The 20,826-nt window shown below is 39.4% G+C and overlaps 4 protein-coding genes across 5 annotated transcripts in view; 1 reads left to right on the forward strand and 3 right to left on the reverse strand.

The window, feature by feature from the left end:
* Positions 1–4,016: 4,016 nt before the first annotated feature.
* On the reverse strand, positions 4,017–13,613 carry rbm5 (RNA binding motif protein 5). Of its 2 annotated transcripts, XM_029501298.1 has the most exons (26): positions 13,491–13,606; positions 13,322–13,412; positions 13,202–13,248; positions 11,927–12,107; positions 11,652–11,810; positions 11,451–11,520; positions 10,945–11,018; positions 10,092–10,175; positions 9,742–9,802; positions 9,298–9,366; positions 9,037–9,197; positions 7,972–8,069; positions 7,738–7,825; positions 7,578–7,637; positions 7,324–7,390; positions 6,950–7,050; positions 6,691–6,847; positions 6,344–6,435; positions 6,064–6,255; positions 5,813–5,953; positions 5,616–5,702; positions 5,279–5,464; positions 5,100–5,174; positions 4,909–5,009; positions 4,648–4,777; positions 4,017–4,537 (listed from the first exon to the last, which is right to left on the reverse strand). In XM_029501298.1, exons 2-26 carry the CDS (start codon positions 13,337–13,339, stop codon positions 4,412–4,414), a joined length of 2,625 nt encoding a protein of 874 aa, XP_029357158.1. In that variant the 5' UTR covers positions 13,340–13,412; positions 13,491–13,606; the 3' UTR covers positions 4,017–4,411. The 2 variants fall into 2 exon arrangements, with proteins under 2 accessions (XP_029357158.1, XP_029357159.1); XM_029501299.1 differs by lacking the exons at positions 4,017–4,537; positions 4,648–4,777 and having other exon boundaries at positions 5,275–5,464; positions 13,491–13,613.
* A 1,164-nt stretch (positions 13,614–14,777) lies between these two features.
* Positions 14,778–16,053, reverse strand: brk1 (BRICK1 subunit of SCAR/WAVE actin nucleating complex). The gene is made up of 3 exons (XM_029502243.1): positions 15,918–16,053; positions 15,384–15,466; positions 14,778–15,287 (listed from the first exon to the last, which is right to left on the reverse strand). Exons 1-3 carry the CDS (start codon positions 16,033–16,035, stop codon positions 15,261–15,263), a joined length of 228 nt encoding a protein of 75 aa, XP_029358103.1. The 5' UTR covers positions 16,036–16,053; the 3' UTR covers positions 14,778–15,260.
* Positions 16,054–16,330: 277 nt separating this feature from the next.
* Positions 16,331–17,960, reverse strand: gpx1a (glutathione peroxidase 1a). Its single transcript, XM_029502242.1, has 2 exons — positions 17,654–17,960; positions 16,331–17,008 (listed from the first exon to the last, which is right to left on the reverse strand). Exons 1-2 carry the CDS (start codon positions 17,876–17,878, stop codon positions 16,658–16,660), a joined length of 576 nt encoding a protein of 191 aa, XP_029358102.1. The 5' UTR covers positions 17,879–17,960; the 3' UTR covers positions 16,331–16,657.
* A 555-nt stretch (positions 17,961–18,515) lies between these two features.
* tex264b (testis expressed 264, ER-phagy receptor b) overlaps positions 18,516–20,826 on the forward strand; it is a 34,163-nt gene continuing 31,852 nt past the window's right edge. The window contains exon 1 of the mRNA XM_029502372.1: positions 18,516–18,943. Coding sequence (XP_029358232.1) covers positions 18,689–18,943 — 255 coding nt within the window. The 5' untranslated portion in view covers positions 18,516–18,688. The remainder of the gene's footprint in view (positions 18,944–20,826) is intronic.

Here is a 20,826-nt window from a genome sequence, read left to right on the forward strand (position 1 = left end):
TTAATACTTGTTTTTGACAGTAATGTAATAAGGCCATGAAAATTGATACAGGGGTACAATGTGTGATCTTTTTCATTGACAAAGATACCAAAAAATATGAAAAACAGCTCCAACAGGGGAAGAAGAAGGACGGATCAGACCAGCAGAGAGGGAATCATAGCGGTACTTTTCCATGGCCTCCCTCTCTGGGTGTGACAGGTTGTACAGACGGCTAGCAGGCAAAGGGACACCAGGGAGCAGTTCGGTTGCACAATCATAAGGTCTATGAGGGGGCAGAGATAATGCTCGCTGTTTGCTAAACACTTCTGAGATCATGATAGGTTAATGGAACGGAGGAGGGGTCAGGAGGCTTGGTCAAAGCAGAGGAAAGCTGAATGAGAGCAATGGCAGACCGCAAACAGTGTGGATGGCAAAAAACTCTGGTTAATAATGGTGCCAGCAGATGGACTTTAAGCTAGGTGAGCCCTAAAACTAAAGGGGCCTGTTGGGAGGCCAGCAAGCAAGGAAATGACCAGCCTCGAGAGTTGGGAAACCTGAAGTGAAATATCTGCTTTACCATGCTGCGATTGCTTTCAGAGCGTCCCTGGAGAAGTTGTTCATGTTGTTCCAGTAGGTAACTGCATGTACAAGGTGGGGGTTGGGGGCAGTGTCGGGGGCCGCATCCGCTGGGTCCATGTTGGCCAGATTGTTCTTTGAAGGTTTGGGAAAATAAGACCCAGAAGCAGTTCAATGTTCTTTAATGAGAAAAGAGGGTCTCGAGGGGAAAAGGGACGGGGGTGGGCAAGGGCAAGTGGCTGATGAGTATTTTAACTAGAAAACATGAAATAGAAAATGTGGCTATATTGCTGAATGCTAATTTTCTTAACGCTTTTTTTTTTTTTTTATGATTTCAGGGTCCTGAAAATAAAAAGCCTTTGGTTTTTCAAAGATCACTGGCTACGTTTTTGTTCACGAAGGCAGATTCCCATCTCAGGGACTGGATTACTAAACTGATTGATGGGAGACCGATGAGTATTCACAGAACAAATAAAATACATGTAACCAAACCTCACTCTACTTGAATCTTGAAGCAAAACAAACAATTCTGCTTCTGTCTGCCCGGGATCTCGGGTGATGTTCCAGTCAAACTATTTCCATCATCATCTAAATTATATTCAGTGTAATCCACCTACAAAATGATGCTTTCTATTTCAGCATGTCACAAACTTACCTATTGATGGTTTGGAGTCTAAAGCCAAGGCGTTTAAAGTTTAGAAAACCATGGCCAACAACAATGGCCAACAATATTAATTCCCAGTTTCCTTATTTTAAAGGATTTCAATATGCTTGAAGGCGTTTTGCCTCTCCTCTGAAGAAGGTCAGGGCCCTGCGTTCTACCTCTTCCATGTATAGGTTCGCCACAATGGGAGACACTGGGGAGCCCATAGCAAACACTGTTTCTGTCTATAAAACTGAGGCTCCATCTTTATGGATCTTCAGGAGCTGTCAGACTAACTTCCTCTGGTCAGAAGGCACGAACTGAGGAAGCCCCTCGGATAAAGACGTCTTCAAGGACATTGAACCAAGTCCAGTCGCTCTCGACTCAACTCTCTCTGGACAACGATGACCTGGATGAACGGGAACCCTCACAGACATGTTTAAAGAATACGTAAGCCATTCACAGAGAGATGGATACGGCTCACCTTTCTCAAACTGGGATAGATGTTTGATTTTTGTAACGTTTCTGAGAAAGCAGGATGGGATTATTACAGCAGCGGCACAGTCTAAGACCACAGGAGTAAGGAAGGGTTGCTGCAATATATTTATGCATCGGAGGTGGATGTGAGGTTCAGAACATTTCTCCCTGAGAGGTGGAAATATCAAAGGACAGGGCACTATAAGGTAAATAAAACAAACCCAAGAGACGGACTGTATAATATTTCATTATGTAACACATTGCTTATTCAAGGAATACCAGCACAGACAGGCAAGCTGACCAGCCAACGGAAATATACATGATCTGTTTTATCTACGAGATATTTAGAGAACAACTGGGTTCAAAATGATGATTTGGCAAATCTCTAAAATCATCTGTGAAAGTGTAAACTTTTTTTTTTTTTAATGTGATCTGACACAGATGAAAAATAAATTGAAAAACAGGGGAAAGGCAAAGAGATGGGGTCATTTCTGAGTGTTGACTTGGAGGGGTGTTTTATCTGAGCCCCCAAACATCCCGCTGTGACAACACAGCATCTATTCACACAAAGGACACACTCACATCACTGCATACAATACCTCCACTGGCAATGCATGTAAGTAAGCAGAAAAACTTCACATTATTTATAGTTATATTATTTTAGAAAACCATCTGAAGCATGAACTGATCGGTGGCATTTTTATTTGAATTGGACATGTCAATGTGGTGTGAGGTTTTATCACAAAGAGCAAGTTGAAATTCTAAATATAGCATTTGATGCTGTCTCTGTGTTTGATCTCGGGTAAATATAAAATCCATCAAGGCACATTAAAGCTGGAAAACATTTTCACTGGGTTAAAACAACGCAATAAGGCACTCATAGTGTTTCCTACCGACAACAGGACGCGGTTATTTTTCATTGATCCAGTAAGATGCTTGGAAAACCCAGGCCACCATGAGGAGTACCCCATTACACCATGTGTTACTTTGTAACAGTGAAAGCTCCAACCACATAAGAAGCCTGGTCTCTGTGGAGGGGTCCAGCGAAGTCTCTAATCTCTGGGGGAGTCCTGGATGCGGGTCACTGATCCTTGGTGTTGCCCAGTCCATCACTTGTCATTAGTTAACCAATTAACTTAGACATGGTCAGGGGCCCACACCAAGAATTGAACCACAACCTTCTTATTGCGGCGCAACAACACTATCCTCTGCACCAGCATGCTGCTCAAGCTGCAGGGCAGAAAACTGGTGGATCTGCAACCTCCATCTGCAGTTTTTATTTCCATCCCAGTTCATATACAGGTGCAATATTATATTATTTCAATGTTATAAATATGATAGGTATATACTTTATTTATCCTGAGGGAAATTCACTCCTACAACAGACAGAGACATGCTGCCTCACCTTTACACTGCAGTGTGCTTTACTTCCCAACATGACAAACAGCTCGTTTTTGTAGAGATTAGATGATGAAAGGTTTACAAACACAAAACAGGCTCAGCAATGAGGAACTATATCGAATATATATTACTTGTGGCACATGAGTTGTTGTGCTAAAACACCTGGTTAATACCCACACAGCTCCACTTCAGGGGATCAGGGCTTAAAGTATTCCGGCAAGCATTTTTGGACTGCGATTAAAAAAAGATCCACATTAAAAAAATAAATGTTGATTCGAGCAGTCAATCGAGTTCGCCTGCCAATGGAATGAGAGTAATGCAGCTTTTCCTCTCAACCAAACTAACGCCTCAGCCAATCAGAGGGAGGAGGGGTGTGGTCTGGAAAAACTTGGTTGAGATCCAGCAGCAGGTGATAATGCATTCTGAACAACTTGTAAAAAATGAGTTGAGTTGTCAAACTTGGAAATGACTGCTTCCAAAATAAACGAAAATGGCTGCTGCACACATTTTAGTGGTCAGCAAACGCATACGATATGCCAAACTTATTTGTTCTCCTCCAAGTTAACCTGTACTACTACAGGTTCCTATGATATCGGAAGTCGTAAATTTCCGACTTGGACGACAGAATTATCAGTGCCGAGTTTTCGTGAACGCATCGTTTTTACATCGTGGTCACTGTTGAAGATGATGCAGTCCGTGGAGAGCAGACAGGAACAGAGATGAGGAGCGCTTTGGTTTTTATTTCCTATTTAGTGTTTAGAGTCATAAAGTTTACTAAGGTTACTAAAGTTTACTATTGCACCCCCCCCCCGGAAAAAAGGGAGAGAATGTATTGCCCCACAATTGAAATAACCATCGGAATTATACCGTATATATTTTTTTTTTTAATAGAAGGCGCACTTAAAATCCTTAAATTATGAAATGGGATTGAAAAAACACATACCATAAATCTCTTATGTAATTTATTTCATGTACAAACAAGATATTTTATATAAACTGTACAGTCTTAACATGCCAAGACAAAAGCTCATTGCACAGAAAAAATACAAAAGAAATTGTAAACTAGGGAAGTAAATTTTCTGTGCATATGTACAATTTATAAATTAAATTATTCACCATCTTTATAAACCTCCATTACAGATTATTTCTACCGTCTTGTTCACGGCAAGAGGCACAATCATCATGGATCATATCTGGAATGAACATAAAGGATCTTTTGCTTCCGTGTCAAGACATTTTCCTTCGTTGATGCAGACATGGCGAGCTGTTCTTTAAAAAAGGAGCAAATCATCTGAAGGCTAAGATGAAGAGTCATTTCACCTGATGATTAACGGATCATTCCAATTCAGTGAACCGGGCGAACATGGCTTTGCGGACAGCGTCTTTGTATGTGTCTGAAGACGACAGCGTGTAGTTGGTGCCTTTAGTGCCAAGTCCTGCTCCTTTTGTTCTCATCTGCGCCTGAGGACAAAAGCCACAAAAATTTAGTGCCTTCTGCAAGAAAGATGCAATTATTGATGCTGATGAGTTCTGGATACACAGTGACAACACCAGGTGATCAATGTGAATACCTCAATGGGTGTGGTGATCCCCTGTTGATTGCGACCAAGTCCCTTCCCTTCCTTCCAGCCCATGGCCTGCAGCATTTTGTTCCCAATATTGTCACTGTTAAGGCCGTCTTTGGTGGGCTGCTCATAGTTACTGCAGGGAGAAAATGGGAATATGAAAACATCACTGAAAATGCATTATTAAAAAAGTAAAGCTCTACAAAGACTTGAAACAACAACAGCATGTTACACATTAGTGCGTTAAAACCAAACAAAGATGCTTACATGGCTGGTGCTGGTTGGGAAAATTTCTTCTTTTTGGGTGCTGGTGGTTCAGGGATGCCATACTTTTCCCTCCTCTCAGCTGCTCTGTCTCTGTATTTCATCTGTACACCAGAGGAATAAGATATTTCAGTTAAATTAATCATGTGGAAAGAGGAACAACATAACAGGTAGGTGTTTATTTTGAGACAAACCTCCGTCTCTTTCCTCTCCAACTCTTCTAGTTCTGCTTCACTCATTTTGGATCTGCGGAGAACTTCCAGGTTTTTCTAGGAAGGATCAATGCAAAAAAAGATTTAAACCTTATGGCCTTACAGGTTTTTTTTTCTTTTCTTTTTTTCCATTTTCTATATGGGTGCATGATTTTACTTACTTTGTGGAGGTCAGAGAGTTGCTGATGTCGTATTAGACTCTCTTTGTTGGGAAACTGTCTCCTACACAACAAGCAGGCCAACTTTTTCCAGTCTGTGAGCTTGTCCTGGCCCCCGTCCCCACCATCAATCTCAGCTCCCCCCTCTTCAGGATCACTGTCTCCACTGTAAGCTGCTACCAGACCAACCTAGGCATACCAGAGATAGACAAAGACAGGTGTTAATATTTTAAAAAGACTACCTTAGTGGTAAAATGACATTGACATTACTCGCTAAACAATGTTGCAAGATTGCAAGATAGAAGTACAGTCTTGAATCAGCGATGCAGAAAAAACTTACCTTGGAGGTGCTGACAGAGCTGGGTGGAGGCTCCTCCTCAGGGCCCCTTGGCATTTCTGGTATGAGTCTGTCTAGAGTTCCGGCCTGCTAAAAGTAAATAGGGCCAAGTAAAATTAATGAATCAAAGACATTCTTGTTTTAAAATTACACGTGACATCTGTGGTGTCTTTTTCAGATATTAAATCTCACAGGATTACCTTCTTTTCAAACAGTGTGTAACCAGCATCAGCGGCTGCTGCCTCCTTCCTTTCTTCTTGACTAATAGGCTGAAAGCTACTCTTAAAGTTCTCTTTCTGCTTGTTGAGACTCTTTGCCCACCGCTCCATGTCTTTAGCAATCTGAAAGCATCAAATATTTTGACCATGAAACCTAATAGAACTTAAACATTAATAAAACTTTAGATTGTACAGGTAAGATGCAGATAATATGTGCTGAAATATGACAGTACCTGCTGAGCAGTTTTGCTTTTGGGCTTCTCCTTCTTCTCCTTGCCTTCTTTTGGTTCTTTGCCTCCTGTCGCTGTAGAGCCACTAGCTGCATTATCATTTTGTGCTGCATTGGGGTCTGTTGGGGCAGGTACATAAGTCTGCTTCTCACTGTCCCAGTACAGGTACTGCTGTGTCTGGGAGTTGTAGTAATACTGAAAGGACATAAACACCACCAATGTGCATCAAGAAAACATATACTTGTGTAACTGTCATAAAATTAAGTGCCTGCGCACTACTTACATGTGTGTTTGGATCATAATAGAGGCCAGTTTGGGGATCATAATAGTAGCCAGAGGACTCATCATACTGATAGGTGGACGTATCAGGAACAGCTGTCAAATGTATAGAATTCCATCATGAACAAAGACCATAGAAAACTTCTTTGAAGGAAATTAAGTTTGCTTTATCTAAAAATAACATGAAGTGCTTGATATTAGTGCACTCTTCATACATCAATAAAGTCCTAGTTTTAACTAACCTTTGACAAAACAAAAAAACAACAACCAAACAAACAAAAAAAAACCAGTGAGGATTATACATGTCAAATTTGAAGAGAGAAGGATTTAAGGGATACTGTGTGCTCATACCAGTGCTGGTGGTGGCTGGCTGTCCAGGGGCTATTAATGTACTGGCAGCAGTAACATTGGCAGCAAGTACAGGAGTAACAGGCATCGGGGCAGTTTCAATCCCCGGTAGAAGCCCTGTCTGTGGTTTTGCCTCCAGTGGCTGAGCAAGTGGCAATGCCTTTAACAAATAAACAATAGTTATTTTCAGACTGTTACATCACTCACTTTAATAATGGCAGTATAGTGTAATTCCACAATAAAAAAAGAAAAGATGTGTCACCTGAACAGCTGGCTGAGCAATGATATGTGGTTGGTAGACTTGTGCACTCTGTGATATTACTACTCCAGCTGCAGTTGGAACAATCTTTACACCAGGGGCAGCTAAAATTGAAAATACAAGTAAATACAAATAAAGAAAAAAACTAAATATATTAGTACATTGTTTAGAGTCTAGCAGGCAGAGATCTGCATCATTTCTACATTCTAAAACTAGGGTTGTGGGACTTATTAATGTTAAAAACTATTGTGACCTTAGCCCTGTGTCATCGAAATAACACTTATTTGTCGAACACTGAGATTAAAATAAATAAATTAAATAAAATAAACAAATAAACAGGAACTGTGATAACTGTGAGGTGTAGAAGCATTTCCTACCTCCCAGAATGCCATTTCCCTGTGAAGTGCTAGCTCCTGCTCCTTGGTGATAGAACGTCTGGAACTCCTTTTGAAAAAAGGTTATTCATCACAATGGCACATTTTTGTGCTTGACATTCAAAATTACCCCAGCTTCGTACATTGCAAATGGACATCTAGCTTTTTTCTTTTTAAACATTTCTATGAAATACACCATCAGAAATGATAAACAGCCAGACAATTTGGTTGGAATTTTTTCCCCCTCTACTACTAACCTGTGACATTGGAGTATAGCCTTCTTGCAGGTAGCTATACTCTGACATTCCCTCTGAGCTCTGTTGTGGTGAAAAGAGTAGTGTAAGTGTGAATTCTGACTTTGTGACATTTATACATGGAAGATGATAAATAATGTGATAGTGAGAATAAATGGACTACCTGACTTGAGGACCACTGAGCTGCAGCGATGGCTGTGCTAGCCACAGAGAAGGCACTTACACGATTCCCATCTGGCAGTAAGAGGTCCCTAAAACAGGCAAATGTCAGACATTTATTCATTTATTCCCAAGAGGAACACACAAGTTGCCAAAGAAATTAAAAAAGTTACAGAATGCAGTTCCAAGTCAACCTTGTCATCTATCACAAAATATTTACATATATTTATATACCCACTTTCTGGCACTTTTAGCATAATCCACTCCAATTGTTTTTCCATCCAGTTTCAGAGGGGGCTGTAGTCCCTGTAAGATTGTCAATAGTTGGGAGGCCTCCTGTGAAAAGTAATGATATTAAATCTTCAGTTGAATGCAAACATCATCAGGTAACTGGGACATCCAGGAAAAATTACATTTTAAATGGTTGTTGATCACTTGAGATAAAATGATTAGTGTTTTTATGCCGTGTTGATAAAGTTATCATCTCAATCTCTAAATACAGTGAGTACTATTTTTCTTTCACCAAATTCTTTTTTTTTTTTTTTTAACATTACCATGATGATACTGACAACCATAATTATTGTGACCACTGTAACTGTAAACTGGGACCATTTTCTTGCATAGCAGATTTGCGGGCTCTCTCCTCTGATTTGGTTTGAAACCAAAATAATCCCACAACGGAGAAGTTGTACTACCTTTAGAAACAATCTCCAGCTCGTGTCTTGTTTTCCAAATTCAGTGTCAAAATGATGCTATGACCAATCTTCCAATCATAATTTAGCTGAAACCAGTTGGGCTCGCAGACTCCCTACATTATGACAGGACCAGCAGGACAGTGTCAAGCGACACTTTTTCCTTTTTCTTTATTACCAACTCTAAAAGAAAACTCCAGTGAAAACCAAACGTGTACCAGCTTAATGTTATGGGCATTTCTCAGTACTGCTTATCGCAAACTACCCATTTCTCTTTGGATTGTTAAAGTTAGAAAGACAATTTGACTTCACAACTGTAAATCAATGCACATGAGGCGTCCACCAATGGGACAGTTTCTGGTCTGTTGCGCTGCAGGACCCACACAGACAGTGGAAAGTGTTTGATGGATGCAAGCAAAAGTGTTACGATGCTTTGATCCATAGCATGAAAATAACCCACCCCAAAACATTGCTTTGATTGCAGTTAAACAAAGAAACAATGATTATGTCCAAAAAAATAAAAAATAAAATAAATCATAGACAATTATGAAATAATTATTACAATGCCAAAAAGGAGATTGTGACAATGCAAATATTAAAGAACGCTTTACCAGAGGAGAAGACAGTTGTACAAAGGCAAAGCCTCTGTTCTGGCCTGTCTGCTTGTCCTTGATGAGGCGAATGTTGCTGGAGGAAAGATTTGCATATGGTGCCAAGGCTGCCATTATGGCTTCCACAGTGGTCAGAGGAGCAATGTTTCTCAGGATGATTGCTGTTCAGAACAAAAATCTTTATTTTAGAACAACTCATGCTCTATTGGATATTCTTTACTAGAAAATGGAATATTACTGCTATAAAATAGAAGTCCTTACTGTCGCCATAAAAATCTCCACTGGGCTGTGACTCAGAAACTCCATTATTTCCACCGCTGTTTTCACCTTCTGTTGAGAGAATGACAGAAGTAAGAAGTGCATTAACATTACCTTCAAAATAATGTCAGAGAACTGGAAATGGGGTATCAAGTGTCAAAACCCTGTGTTAAATATTAGTCAGTGTTTGCAATATAAGAAAGGTAATCTCATTAACGGTATTAAGTATTGTGTTTTCTCCCCATTTTGTGTTATTGTCTGGTAGGAAAGAAAATGCATGCTGTTTCTCCATTTATACACTGACCGTGACAGCACATAGTATCCACATCATTTGTTTTACTGGCCTCTACAACTCCACAAATATAAACTGCGTTGCATCCCAGGAGTGTTGCCTCAGGCAGGCCAGATGTCTGCTGTCAGTGGCCTTTCGTTGATTTAACTACTTACCAGCTTTGGCTGCTCCACACCTGAAGCACTTCAGCCTCCTCCGGAAATTGTACAGGCCACACTGCAAGTAACCGTTCACATCATTTTTATTATACACCTACTAAAGCCCTTAACAGTGCTGCCTCAGAGAACAGGCAGTCTATACAGGTGAAGCATACCATACTTACCCGAGACACAACCTAACCTTTACCGCTTATCAAATTAAAGGGTACCAAAAAATTAGCTGACAGAATTGCAAAACCATCACTTAAAATCCTAACTTCTGGGTGTGTTCGGGTGTGTGTGCAATGTTCTGCAGTAGCACTGTTTGGACAATGTGAGTGTGAAACCAAAACAGATCACTGACTTACAGTGTTGCAGAGCCAGTCTTCATACTTGTTTCTGGGGTGACTGTAGTGCATGTCCACACTTTTGCCTTGGATGTTCAGACATTTCTGAAAGAGGAGGACAAAAATTACTCAGGTGTTCATGGTGAGCATTTATCTCATCAATAGAGCTAGCAGTGTTGGAAGGGAAAGAAGGGGAAGAGGGACCCCCCAACAGATAGCCTTTGTATTAAAGCCAGGCACATGATGATATACGTGTGAACATGGTGTATGGAGGATTCTTTAGGTGTTTGGGACCCGTGTGCCCAGACCAAACTGGAGCAGAGTGTACAATGTGACCCCCTAAGACATATTTGACTTATTTTATATATAAAAAAAAAAAAAAAAAAAAGAAAAAGAAAGAGAGAGAGAGAGTAAGAGAGAGAGAAGTATTAAGACTTTATATAAAAAAAAGAAAAAAAAGAAAAAAAAAAGTTCTCACCTACTGAGGGGTGAGCATACAAAATGAATAGTCTGAGATTACAGTCATCTCTGAAATACCATTGGTAATGCCTCTATTAGTAAGGAAACGATAATGTGTTCATCATTTTAAATGCAGATTGCTTAAGGAGATGACAACTAACTCACAAAATAACTCACATCTGTAGTTTGGATGCCACTGCCTTTATAGTAAATTAAAATAATTGTTAAATCAAATTCATGAACGTAATTATCTCCAATGTACACATGACATCGTTTTGCCCTGTAACGTACAGTCCATTGGTTTTTTCCAATAAGATCAATACAGTTTACATTTATTTGATGCACTTTGGTTGCCTTTTGGGTTATTTCTCTATATGCCCAAGATTAAAACTAGACTTGGCGATTGAGAAGCAACCTGATTGGTCTCCATCCATCGGGTAGCATCTTGCAAGTGATAAAAGTCCACGAAGGCGAAACCACGGCTTATACCTAGAGACAGCATTCAAATATAGACGGGAGGCGTGTTAGTTAAGAGTCCATGGGCATATTATTCAAACTCTTCCACAAACTGCTTCACGACCCAGGCCCTTTTTGGTACACAATGGGCCAACCTCCTTAGGGGTTTTACCATAGCAAAAAAATCCTGCTGAATATCTCTGTTAAAAACCACACTCAGCAAGGAAGTGTGTGACTGGCAATTGACTTTCTTAAAAACTAGTATTGCAGCAGTTACTTACCTTAAAAAGCTCCAAAATAAGCTGAAATAAAGAGTCTTAAATATCATATGAAACCTCATTCTGATAATTCCATACAACTGTCTCCTAGTTGCTATGGGAAATGGGTCTGAATGGAAGCAGATTGGCCCTATTGGTCAAACACTTGGGGGGGAAAGTTGGGCTCCGTCGTATAGCTGGTTCTCACCTGTTTTCTTTTTCATCAGCCTGACATCCACTGGTTGGGGTCCTTCCAGTTGGTCTATTGCAAAACGAATCTAAAGAAAATAGAGAAAGGAATTTAAAATTATTGTTCTGCATTTTTTCCATTTTAAAAAGGCATTTGTGCTTACAGCGGCTTTGATACTTGCACAAAATTAAACTTTGCATCAGAGAACTGAAGACTTACATCATCCTCAGTCACATGAGGAGACAGGCCCCAGAGCATGATGGTCTTACTCTTCTTTTCATCTCCTGGATCCCTTCTATAATCCTGCTCTGGGTAGTCGCCATCAGAGTGATACCCATCTTCCGATCTATCACTGTTACGTCGTTTCCGTTCTCGGTGCTTAAAAAAAAAAAAGAAAAAAAAAAAAAAGACCAATGCATCAATTTATCACAAAAAAAGCAATTTACCGATAATTCATAAAACTACTGGAATCCACTGAACATTAAAACATTTACCTCTGGACTGTCTCTTGATCCTCGACGATCACCTACTTCATAACGATCATTACGTCTATCCTCCCCCCAGCGGCGCATGTTGTGATCACGCTCTGGATCCCGCTCTCTTCTGTCACGCCATTCGGATTCATCGCGGGACTGGTCTGAGCCATATCTACCACTACGTTCTGTGCGACTAATTCTATTTTGGAAAAATTTGAAAGAAAGACAAGCCCATGAACATTTCTTATCACATGATGCTATTAAAAGAGCCAGCTCCATTACAGAATTTATTGATAGCCATTATTAAAAAAAAAAAAAAAAAAAAAAAGCCTGACATCTTCCTACTCTTTTAGGGTCACTGTCTAATATAGAGTCAACCAAAGATTGAACATTAATTTATATTGAACTTCTGAATATAAGGATTTAAGAAGTGGAAACGTAAGATACACATGCCATTCAAATCATATTTACTAATATGGCAGCCACTTTAAGCAACTTACAACTGAGGGACATTGTTAAAGCTTCAGGGCTGTATAACACCTTGGTATAAGTATTAAGTAGTGCATTATTGTATACCAAACCCCTTTCTAGTGCCGTGATACAGCTGTCTCCCAGTAAGTATGTGAAAATTAGTCAGAATCCAGATATTAATTGTTTAACTATCTATTACACAAGTGCTGGCATGACAGTATAGCTTTCATTGTCAACATAGTCGAAGACTTTTCAGATTTTCGCTTAAGTGCTGAGGGATTGAGATCTTTGTTTTTTTTTTTCTTTATTCATACTTAAAATTCTACGGCTGTGAATTTGCGCAACACCTGCGGCATTAACATGTGCAATACCCACAGAACGTGAATGTTGTCTGTTGTCGTGTTTTTGTGTTTTATGCATATTTATTCAAATTGTTTTAAACCAGCACCTTAAGGGCAGCATCCAATTTCCTTGTGCTTGTGCAATTACAATAAAAACATTCTAATTCTACTTTTGGTAAAACGGAGTCGAAAATATTCTGCATGATGGACATCTTTCAGAATATTTTAACACACCCACATCCAGACTGCTTGCAAACAAGTGGTTAAGTTATTTTTACACCTACACAATTGTTGATTTAAGTGAGATTTGGAAATATGCGGGATTTCTAGACGATTCTTTAACTGCTAGGATGCAATAATACTTTAAATGTTCAATGTTTTCAATGCAGAGGAGGAAGCAGCTGGATACGTTTGGCACGGTGTTTGTGGTTAGCCACGCCTGCTGTGGCCAGTTTGGTGAGCGCCCAACGCCGCAACTCACCTTTTATCAGCTCCCATCTTCACGCTGTCTCCGCAGTCATACGACTTCTACAAAACAAAAAAAAATACCAATAGTTCGGGGTTACACGTTAATAAAGTCAAATCTGTGATTTATACCGACCTGAATCAGAGTTGCCATAGCACCGAAAACAATGAGCACATCGAAATGTAAGTAACGCCTAACATGGACTCTGACGTTAGCAAACAGACGGCTGCCAGGGAAAAAAAAATGGCGAAAATGAAGAGCTGTGGGATGATGTACTCTACCACCCGGTTCTACAGTAACTCACCAAGGTTGTTTCTCAATGGCGCTGTTGCACACTATTATTTTTTCGCGACTCTGTTTGAAGAATTGTCGTCTGAAAAAATCATCTCACGTTCAAGGACTTTCCACAACACTGTGATGGCACTTTCTTTGTCCCAAAATGCATCAGTGCACAGCGCGATGCATTGTGGGTCAGGATAAAATTCCTCCCCGAGTTTACCTCACAGGGAAAACAGGGGTCTGGGCTTTGGCGGTTCTGAGGTCTAACTCATAGGTTTGACAGTTGGTTTTGTTTAGATATGTAAAATTAATGCTAGGACGGGACAGAGAGGGTCACTGACCCAACTCAAGTTACCGTTCCTTGGTAATGACGGTCGAACATTGCCTGAAAGTCCACAGGGAGGGTTTAATACCAATAACTACGCCATTTTACTGGGAATCGCTCGCTTTTAGCTTGTCTTATTTGCAGTACAGCAATAAATCCCAGCAACATCCTCACATAGGTCGCTGTTTATTACCACATTACAAATGTTGTTTGACCTCAAATTATAGATATGTTTTACTAAGAAAGGATCGATTGAGTTACTGTACTGATCCCAAACTGAAAAATTTTAATTGTAAAACAAATGAATCTGTCTTTTAATGCTAAGACATATTGTAATATATTCATCTGGGGGCCCGATCCAGTTAAACATTTTAGCTCATTTGAATCGCTATAAAAGAAAACAGTCCATTTATCCTGTCCGTTGTACACAGCAGGCTGCATGTTCACATCGATTTTAACTGCGAAGACGACACTAGAAATATAATCCCTTACCAGTCATTAACGACAAAGGACTATTTGTCATTATTATTTGTTATTGTTACGTTAAGGGTAATATGTTAATATTGTTATTATTATATACTATTTGACATTATAAAATAAAGTTCGGGAATCTTTGAGTGATTTTCAACCTGAGGAGTTTGTAGATTCTTCATATCAGTCAATATACTGCATGCTAATAAACCGTTATATGAAAATCAGTTGAATGATCTACATTTTATTCCAGCATCTAAGAATTACCACAACTTTGTCATGGCATTTTGACCTGTACAATTCAGTATGTTTGAGTTCCATCTCATGTTTGTGTCACATTACTGAAATTGCCAGTATTCACTTCTCATTATTTGAATGTGTCTATATTTATATCTTCCTGTAAATGTCCCATCTTTGAGTGTATTGAGAGTTCCTGAAAACTGCATACATCTCGCATGCCAACCAACATTTTTTGTCAAATAAGTTGAATCTGATAAGCTACAACATGAAACAAAATCCTTGTTTATCATTTATTACAGTATTTAAATCCTGAAACATCACCAAACAGTTCACTGTACAAGCAGGTCCTTAATAAAGATGACTACACAATTACTTGTTCAACATGGCACACAAGAATATTCCCCTTTCATAAATCTCTGATGTGGTAATGATGCTGTGTACAACACAGATGGTCAACAAATTGTGCTGATAAAAGATCCATAATTGAGATTCACAACATTTTTTTGAAACCAAAACTTGTGGTTATACTCATTTTCATTTTGTAAAATTGGTGATGGTTGAATCACTGATGCCAAAAACTGACCCATATATTCTATACAAATGCATCATGGGATAAAATAACACAAATTCAGCCATTTACTATAAAAATGGTCCACATGGCCCCAAAAAAGTAGGTTGAAATCCAGCAAACTTATTCCAAGGATTGAGGATGTGGGTCGGCAGGTTGCACGAAGATGCTGTGAATTTCAATGTTGCCTTCTAGGTCAAGGTCTCTCCTTTTGTCACCTGTATTGAGATACACATTTATATTATGGTTACACCACTTTGAAGTGTACAAGAAAAAAAGCAATCATGTTTTTTAATTAAATGTAGCATACTCACTCTCGCCTCAATATATTCGATCCTCCTCTCCAACGCTGTTAGCTTCTCATTGAGAGTGGCCAAACGGGAGCGACACGACATATCTAATAGCAATAAGTTTCATTTAGGAAATGTTACGCCAATGCAATCATGTACAATGAACAACCTCACTGCTAATGTTTTGGCTGATATTGTTCCACACAGAGCATCAGTACACATCTGTATGTAACATCTATGACAGCAGAGCAGACTAGCGTTAATATAAAACAGTACACGGATACTCGAGTGCATAACCACTTTGGTGGCATGTTTTGGCATTTGTTACACAACAGTTGAAAAGCCAAACGAAAACACAAGCCGACCCTTCGCCAAAGTGCGGAGGTCGCTATACGCGAAAAACAACTAAACTGCGGATAAGCTAACTGCTAACTGGGAGTGGCCATAGAAAATATCAACACCATTGCTAACAAGAGCAGGACAGCTAGCTCCAGCTGCCAGCTACTTGTTGTAGACGTCCACAGCTCTTGTTCAAGACGTTGCGTTTTAAAAGCTTACCGAATGAGTTGAGAAAGTCGGCGATTTTTTTGATACTACTGGTTATTACTTCTATATATTCTCGATTGGCCCAGTCTTGGTGGATCTCTCTCTGCACTGGATCTTCCTGGCCGGCCATGTTGGGTTAGTCGCTGACTTACGTAGTGTTCAATCAGGGATAGCTCCGTGCGTTCAACCAGGAAGTGTGGCGTAAACATGCACCGTTTAGCACTAGTATGACTAAGTTACCGAAAATTAGATAAAAAAATATATTTTATATTGGTTACATTACTATTAAGAATATTTGTAAACATCAAAAGGGCTCACTATAAGCTATCAGATGTTTGCAGACAGGAAACTCTTTGTCCACATAATCAAACAGCACTACATGGCACACATAAACCATAATATTTTTCCAGAACAGAACAGAAACTCTGAAAGCACTCACTTTGTGGTGATTGTATTTTATTTTAATAAATTGTGATATGAGTTATACACAGTGGCTGAATCTGTCTTTTACATTTTCATCAGAAACTCCCCTCACAAAAATGATTCAAGGAATACCTTCATTCAGTAAACAGGCTGACCAACCATAGTGCAACTCACTGGACATATCACATAAAAAGCTTTGTTGCAGTTGATCTAAACTGCGAAAGTGGTGAACATGATGAAATACCCCAAACAGATGGGTTCGACCGATAACTATTCTTGGCAGTGCTGTGCAACGGATATTAACTGCCATCAGGGGTGCGCCATACTATTTACTTGACTGTCTTGAGAAGCTCTTGGATGTCTGCCTCAATATTGATGGTGAGGAAATTTCTGCTGTAGCGCTTGTAGGGCTCTCCGTCAGGAGTGACTAGGAACTTCTCAAAGTTCCATGAGACATCACTCCTACGCACTGGACTCCAAATGATAGACTTTGGATCAGTCATGAGAGCCATGCTCTCATCACTGGGAAATGGCAGCTTTTCTTTCAGATAGACAAACAAGGGGTGTGCATCCTTTCCATTCACGTCCACCTTTTCAAGGAGCTGAAACTTTGGTTCAAAGCCGTTCCCTGGACGGACATACTTCAGAGAGTTTAGGATTTCATCATTGTTGCCGTTCTCCTAATGTAAATAAATAAACAGATAAACAAAACCACAAATAGAGAAACATTAAATATGAGAAGAATGACAGTATAAAAACAATTTAATTCAAAGCTACAAGACGTTCTCATTCAAATTTACAAAGCAAAGCAAATGGTACTGGACAGTTCATTACAATTGGGATAGAAATATAATTTTTCACTCAACCTGACCTTGCAATTTAACCTCTTTATATACTTGGATGTAAAAAAAAAAAAAAATAGTAATATGTGAGGCTATAGAGGTCATATGATACAACAGCCTACTACTACAATAATAGTATATTAAACTATGGGACACTAAAATGCTACTTGACAGTTAAGGTATTAGTATCTTTATGTGGCTCAATCTGCTGCCCATCAGGAAGTTGGAGGACAATGGCGTAATTTAAAGTACGATAGTTTATCTTGGAAGATGTTAATCTTTTCCTAAATCCTTTTATGAAACTATAAACCTATATATATATAAACTATAAACTTATTAACATTTAACCTCTCAAAATTCAATGGCTTTGATAAACATTCCATCTATGATATTGAAGAAAAACAAACGCGTCTACACCTGTTTTCCAAGACTATAACTAATCACATTGTCATGAATCCATGTCTGGATTCACATAGGACTTGCCTGATGTCCAAACTGATTGCAGGGTACCCCCAGGATAACGAGCCCCTTGGCGGAATAGCGTGAGTAGAGCTCGTTCATCTGAGTGTAATCCCTGGTAGTTGTTCCTCAGAGAGACGCGACATTTTCAATGAGAACAACTTTCCCCTTCAGTGCGGAGAAGCTGATGGTTTCTCCAGACAGCAGCTTGGCTGTCAGATCGTAAAACTTTTTAATGCCCCCAGCCATTCTCCCGAATTCAAGACGATCTAAAGAAAGACTTATAACTTCAGGAAGTCATTGGACGTTTCCTTTATCAGGCGGTCTAATGACAAGTCCAGCCTTCACCTTGTTCGTGGGGCGGGACTTTAATGTAACACAACCATCCATGCGACCTTCATCGTTCTGTCTTTTATAGCATTTGTTTATATAAGTTCATAGGTCTCAGTCCCCAAATGGTTAGAATTTTAGTTCAAATTCAAGCATGTTGTTTAATTAATATTATCGTAGTCGAATATGGCAAATGTGCCTCACACTTTTCTTTTGTTATTAGCTGTAATTTAAAGGTGTCCAAATTGTTGTTCCTATAATTCGCAAACTGCTCCAGCTCACAGGTCATTCAAAATACGTTATCAAGTATGTATACCTTTCAAAATAAAACGGGTTACTCAATCCAAAAGTTGGCGCGAACATTGTGAAATGGCATACGCGTATTTTGAATGCAGATTTATACGTTACATCTAACATTAGAACTACCCGTTACACTGAACATAAAAATACGTTTTTTATATTTTATGTGTGTACGACTTTGTTATGGCCTATTTATTCGACGTAAGAGCCACCCCTTTGTGGTCGGCACAAATGGTACATTCCAGGAAGTACCTAGCAGCGTGTAATCTTTTCGGTGCCTTGTTACTGGGTGACACAAATCTTAACTTTAGTCAAACTCTACACGGTTAAGTTACAAATAACGAAGCATTTTGTGAAACATGCCCGACTGCGTTGTGGGTTCATACACGGCTGAATGACGGCGTCTGCTCCGGCTTTTAGTGATCCATCATGTCAGACTGGGTCAGTCTGTGTGTGGTCATCAGCCTGCTGTTTAGCCTGTTAATGGTGGCTGTTTACTTCTTATACTCAGGACTTCTGTCAGACATTATTGTGCTAACCGGCTCTCCTCCCGTAAAGAAGATTACTTTCGCCTACAAATTCAAGCAGGGACCGTACAAAAACTGTGGACAGCTTTTTAAAGAGACTAACAGCATTGGACCAAAGCTAACATGTATCGGAGTGTTTTATGACGACCCCAAAAAGGTAAATATCCATTCTTACAACATCAGCAGTTTTTTCAGTTTTTATTTTGTTTGTTTGAGTGATTTTCCGGTTGTTCAGTCAACTATTAACCAGTCAGACAAACACTACAATTGAAAGTAGTTGGCCGCTAGATGGTGACAATGCCATTCTCTTGAAAACGACTCAGGCGGTAAGAAGTCGAAACTGTCAGCTCATTAGTATTTTTTCGCTACCTTGTACTAACCCTATTATAATTAATTATCGTAAGACTTCTACAGGAATTGGTTACTGCTTGTGTTTTCCCCAGAGTATCATTGTAATATTTCTGGAGGTGTTGTTTTGATGGGTGTTCGGGTAACATGAACTATCCAAGTGCAATTTGTTGGGGGAGTTGAGTGATTAAGTCCCAGACCGAGCGAAACTTAACTTATGGGACCTTTTCCATAAAATCAAGAAATACTGAACCCGTTGAAGCAAAGCAGCAAAGTATGATTGCCCACAAGCAGCACTAATGGCACTAATCACAATAAACCTAGTATTATGGATTGTTTTCTAATTTCTCCTTTTGCCAATCATTATTAAAATTAAGTCCACTGTCTTTCAGAGCCTGGTTTCAGAGTTTGACTGACATCTATTGTGTTTAACTATCAAAGTTTTCCATGCAAATCATTTCAACCTAAATATAAAGAATCTTGTGGCTTCCAGGTGTGTTTCCGGTCTTTGATCAATAGATCAAGCTTTTGCTTGTTGTTGTTGGATCCACCCTCTGACACTAATCTGAACAACTTGTCCTTTAATTCAGGGTCTTCCAGATATGTGAGGGGGGAAGACTGTTGCATTGTTGTTGCTCAAATTGAGAGGGGCTGAAAAGTAGACAGCAAGTGGCATTGGGGAAAAATGTCAGAAGGGAAATGAAAAACAATTTCAGTGGTGGAAATGGCACATTTGAGTTCTTTGTTTTTTGTTTTTTTCCATTACATTACATGCCTTTTGAGTGTTTTTTGGAGTTTCATGAAATCAGTGATCGGAATAGGGGGAGCTTCTATCTCATAGCTTTGAATTTGACTGCAGCTTTTCTGCTCTGTTTAACTGCCACACCATTTCTGCTAAAAATGCAATTATTAAGTTGGATATCTCTGTGAGATGTGTTCCCACACTACCAACTGTTCCCTGTGTGAACTCATCCATTCCCAAACCTTGGTGTCTATAAGCAGCAGGAAATAATATCTGCTGGCTCTGTTTTGCTTATACCTAATCCTGCTGAATCAGTGGGGTCTCCAAAATCATGTGGTGCTGGTTCTCACATATTGAAGTGAGTCTAGCATGAGTCCTTTTTCTTAGTTGCTCTGTCCAAATTGTCCAAAAAAGAATGGAAAAAGTAGTATCACTCAGATTGGTTAAGTAGTTTGGATGTGAATAGTTATGTAGAGGGTCTAATAGGGGGATAGAAGTAAAGAGTTACTTTGTGTCTTAAAAGTAGAAATTCTTCCTAATAAACGTGCAGCTGATGTAGAGATGCTTGGAGATGTGAATTTATGTATTGGACTGATTTAGGAGTTGGGCAGCTTTTTGAACTAACTGTAGGCGGTGGATTGATTTCTGAAAGACAGGTACATAGCGAGTTTCAATAATCAAGGCGGAAGGAAAGTATACGCATCTCAGTATTTTATTTCAATAAGACAGTCGCGCAGTGTTTCTGTGATGTACTAGTCACTGGGTCTGAATGAAGTTGTGTGTCACTGGGGTAACAAAATAAACATTGTATTCACATATGATGTCTCCAAACAAAAATAAAATAAAACAAATAAATGGAAAATAAAATTGGACCCAGGACTGAACTTTAGGAGACAACATGGGGTGACTCAGCAGAGAATGACCCTCACACAGGCATCAACACAAAGAAA

The sequence above is a fragment of the Echeneis naucrates genome, chromosome 5, assembly GCF_900963305.1.
Source record: "Echeneis naucrates chromosome 5, fEcheNa1.1, whole genome shotgun sequence".
NCBI lineage: Eukaryota > Metazoa > Chordata > Actinopteri > Carangiformes > Echeneidae > Echeneis > Echeneis naucrates.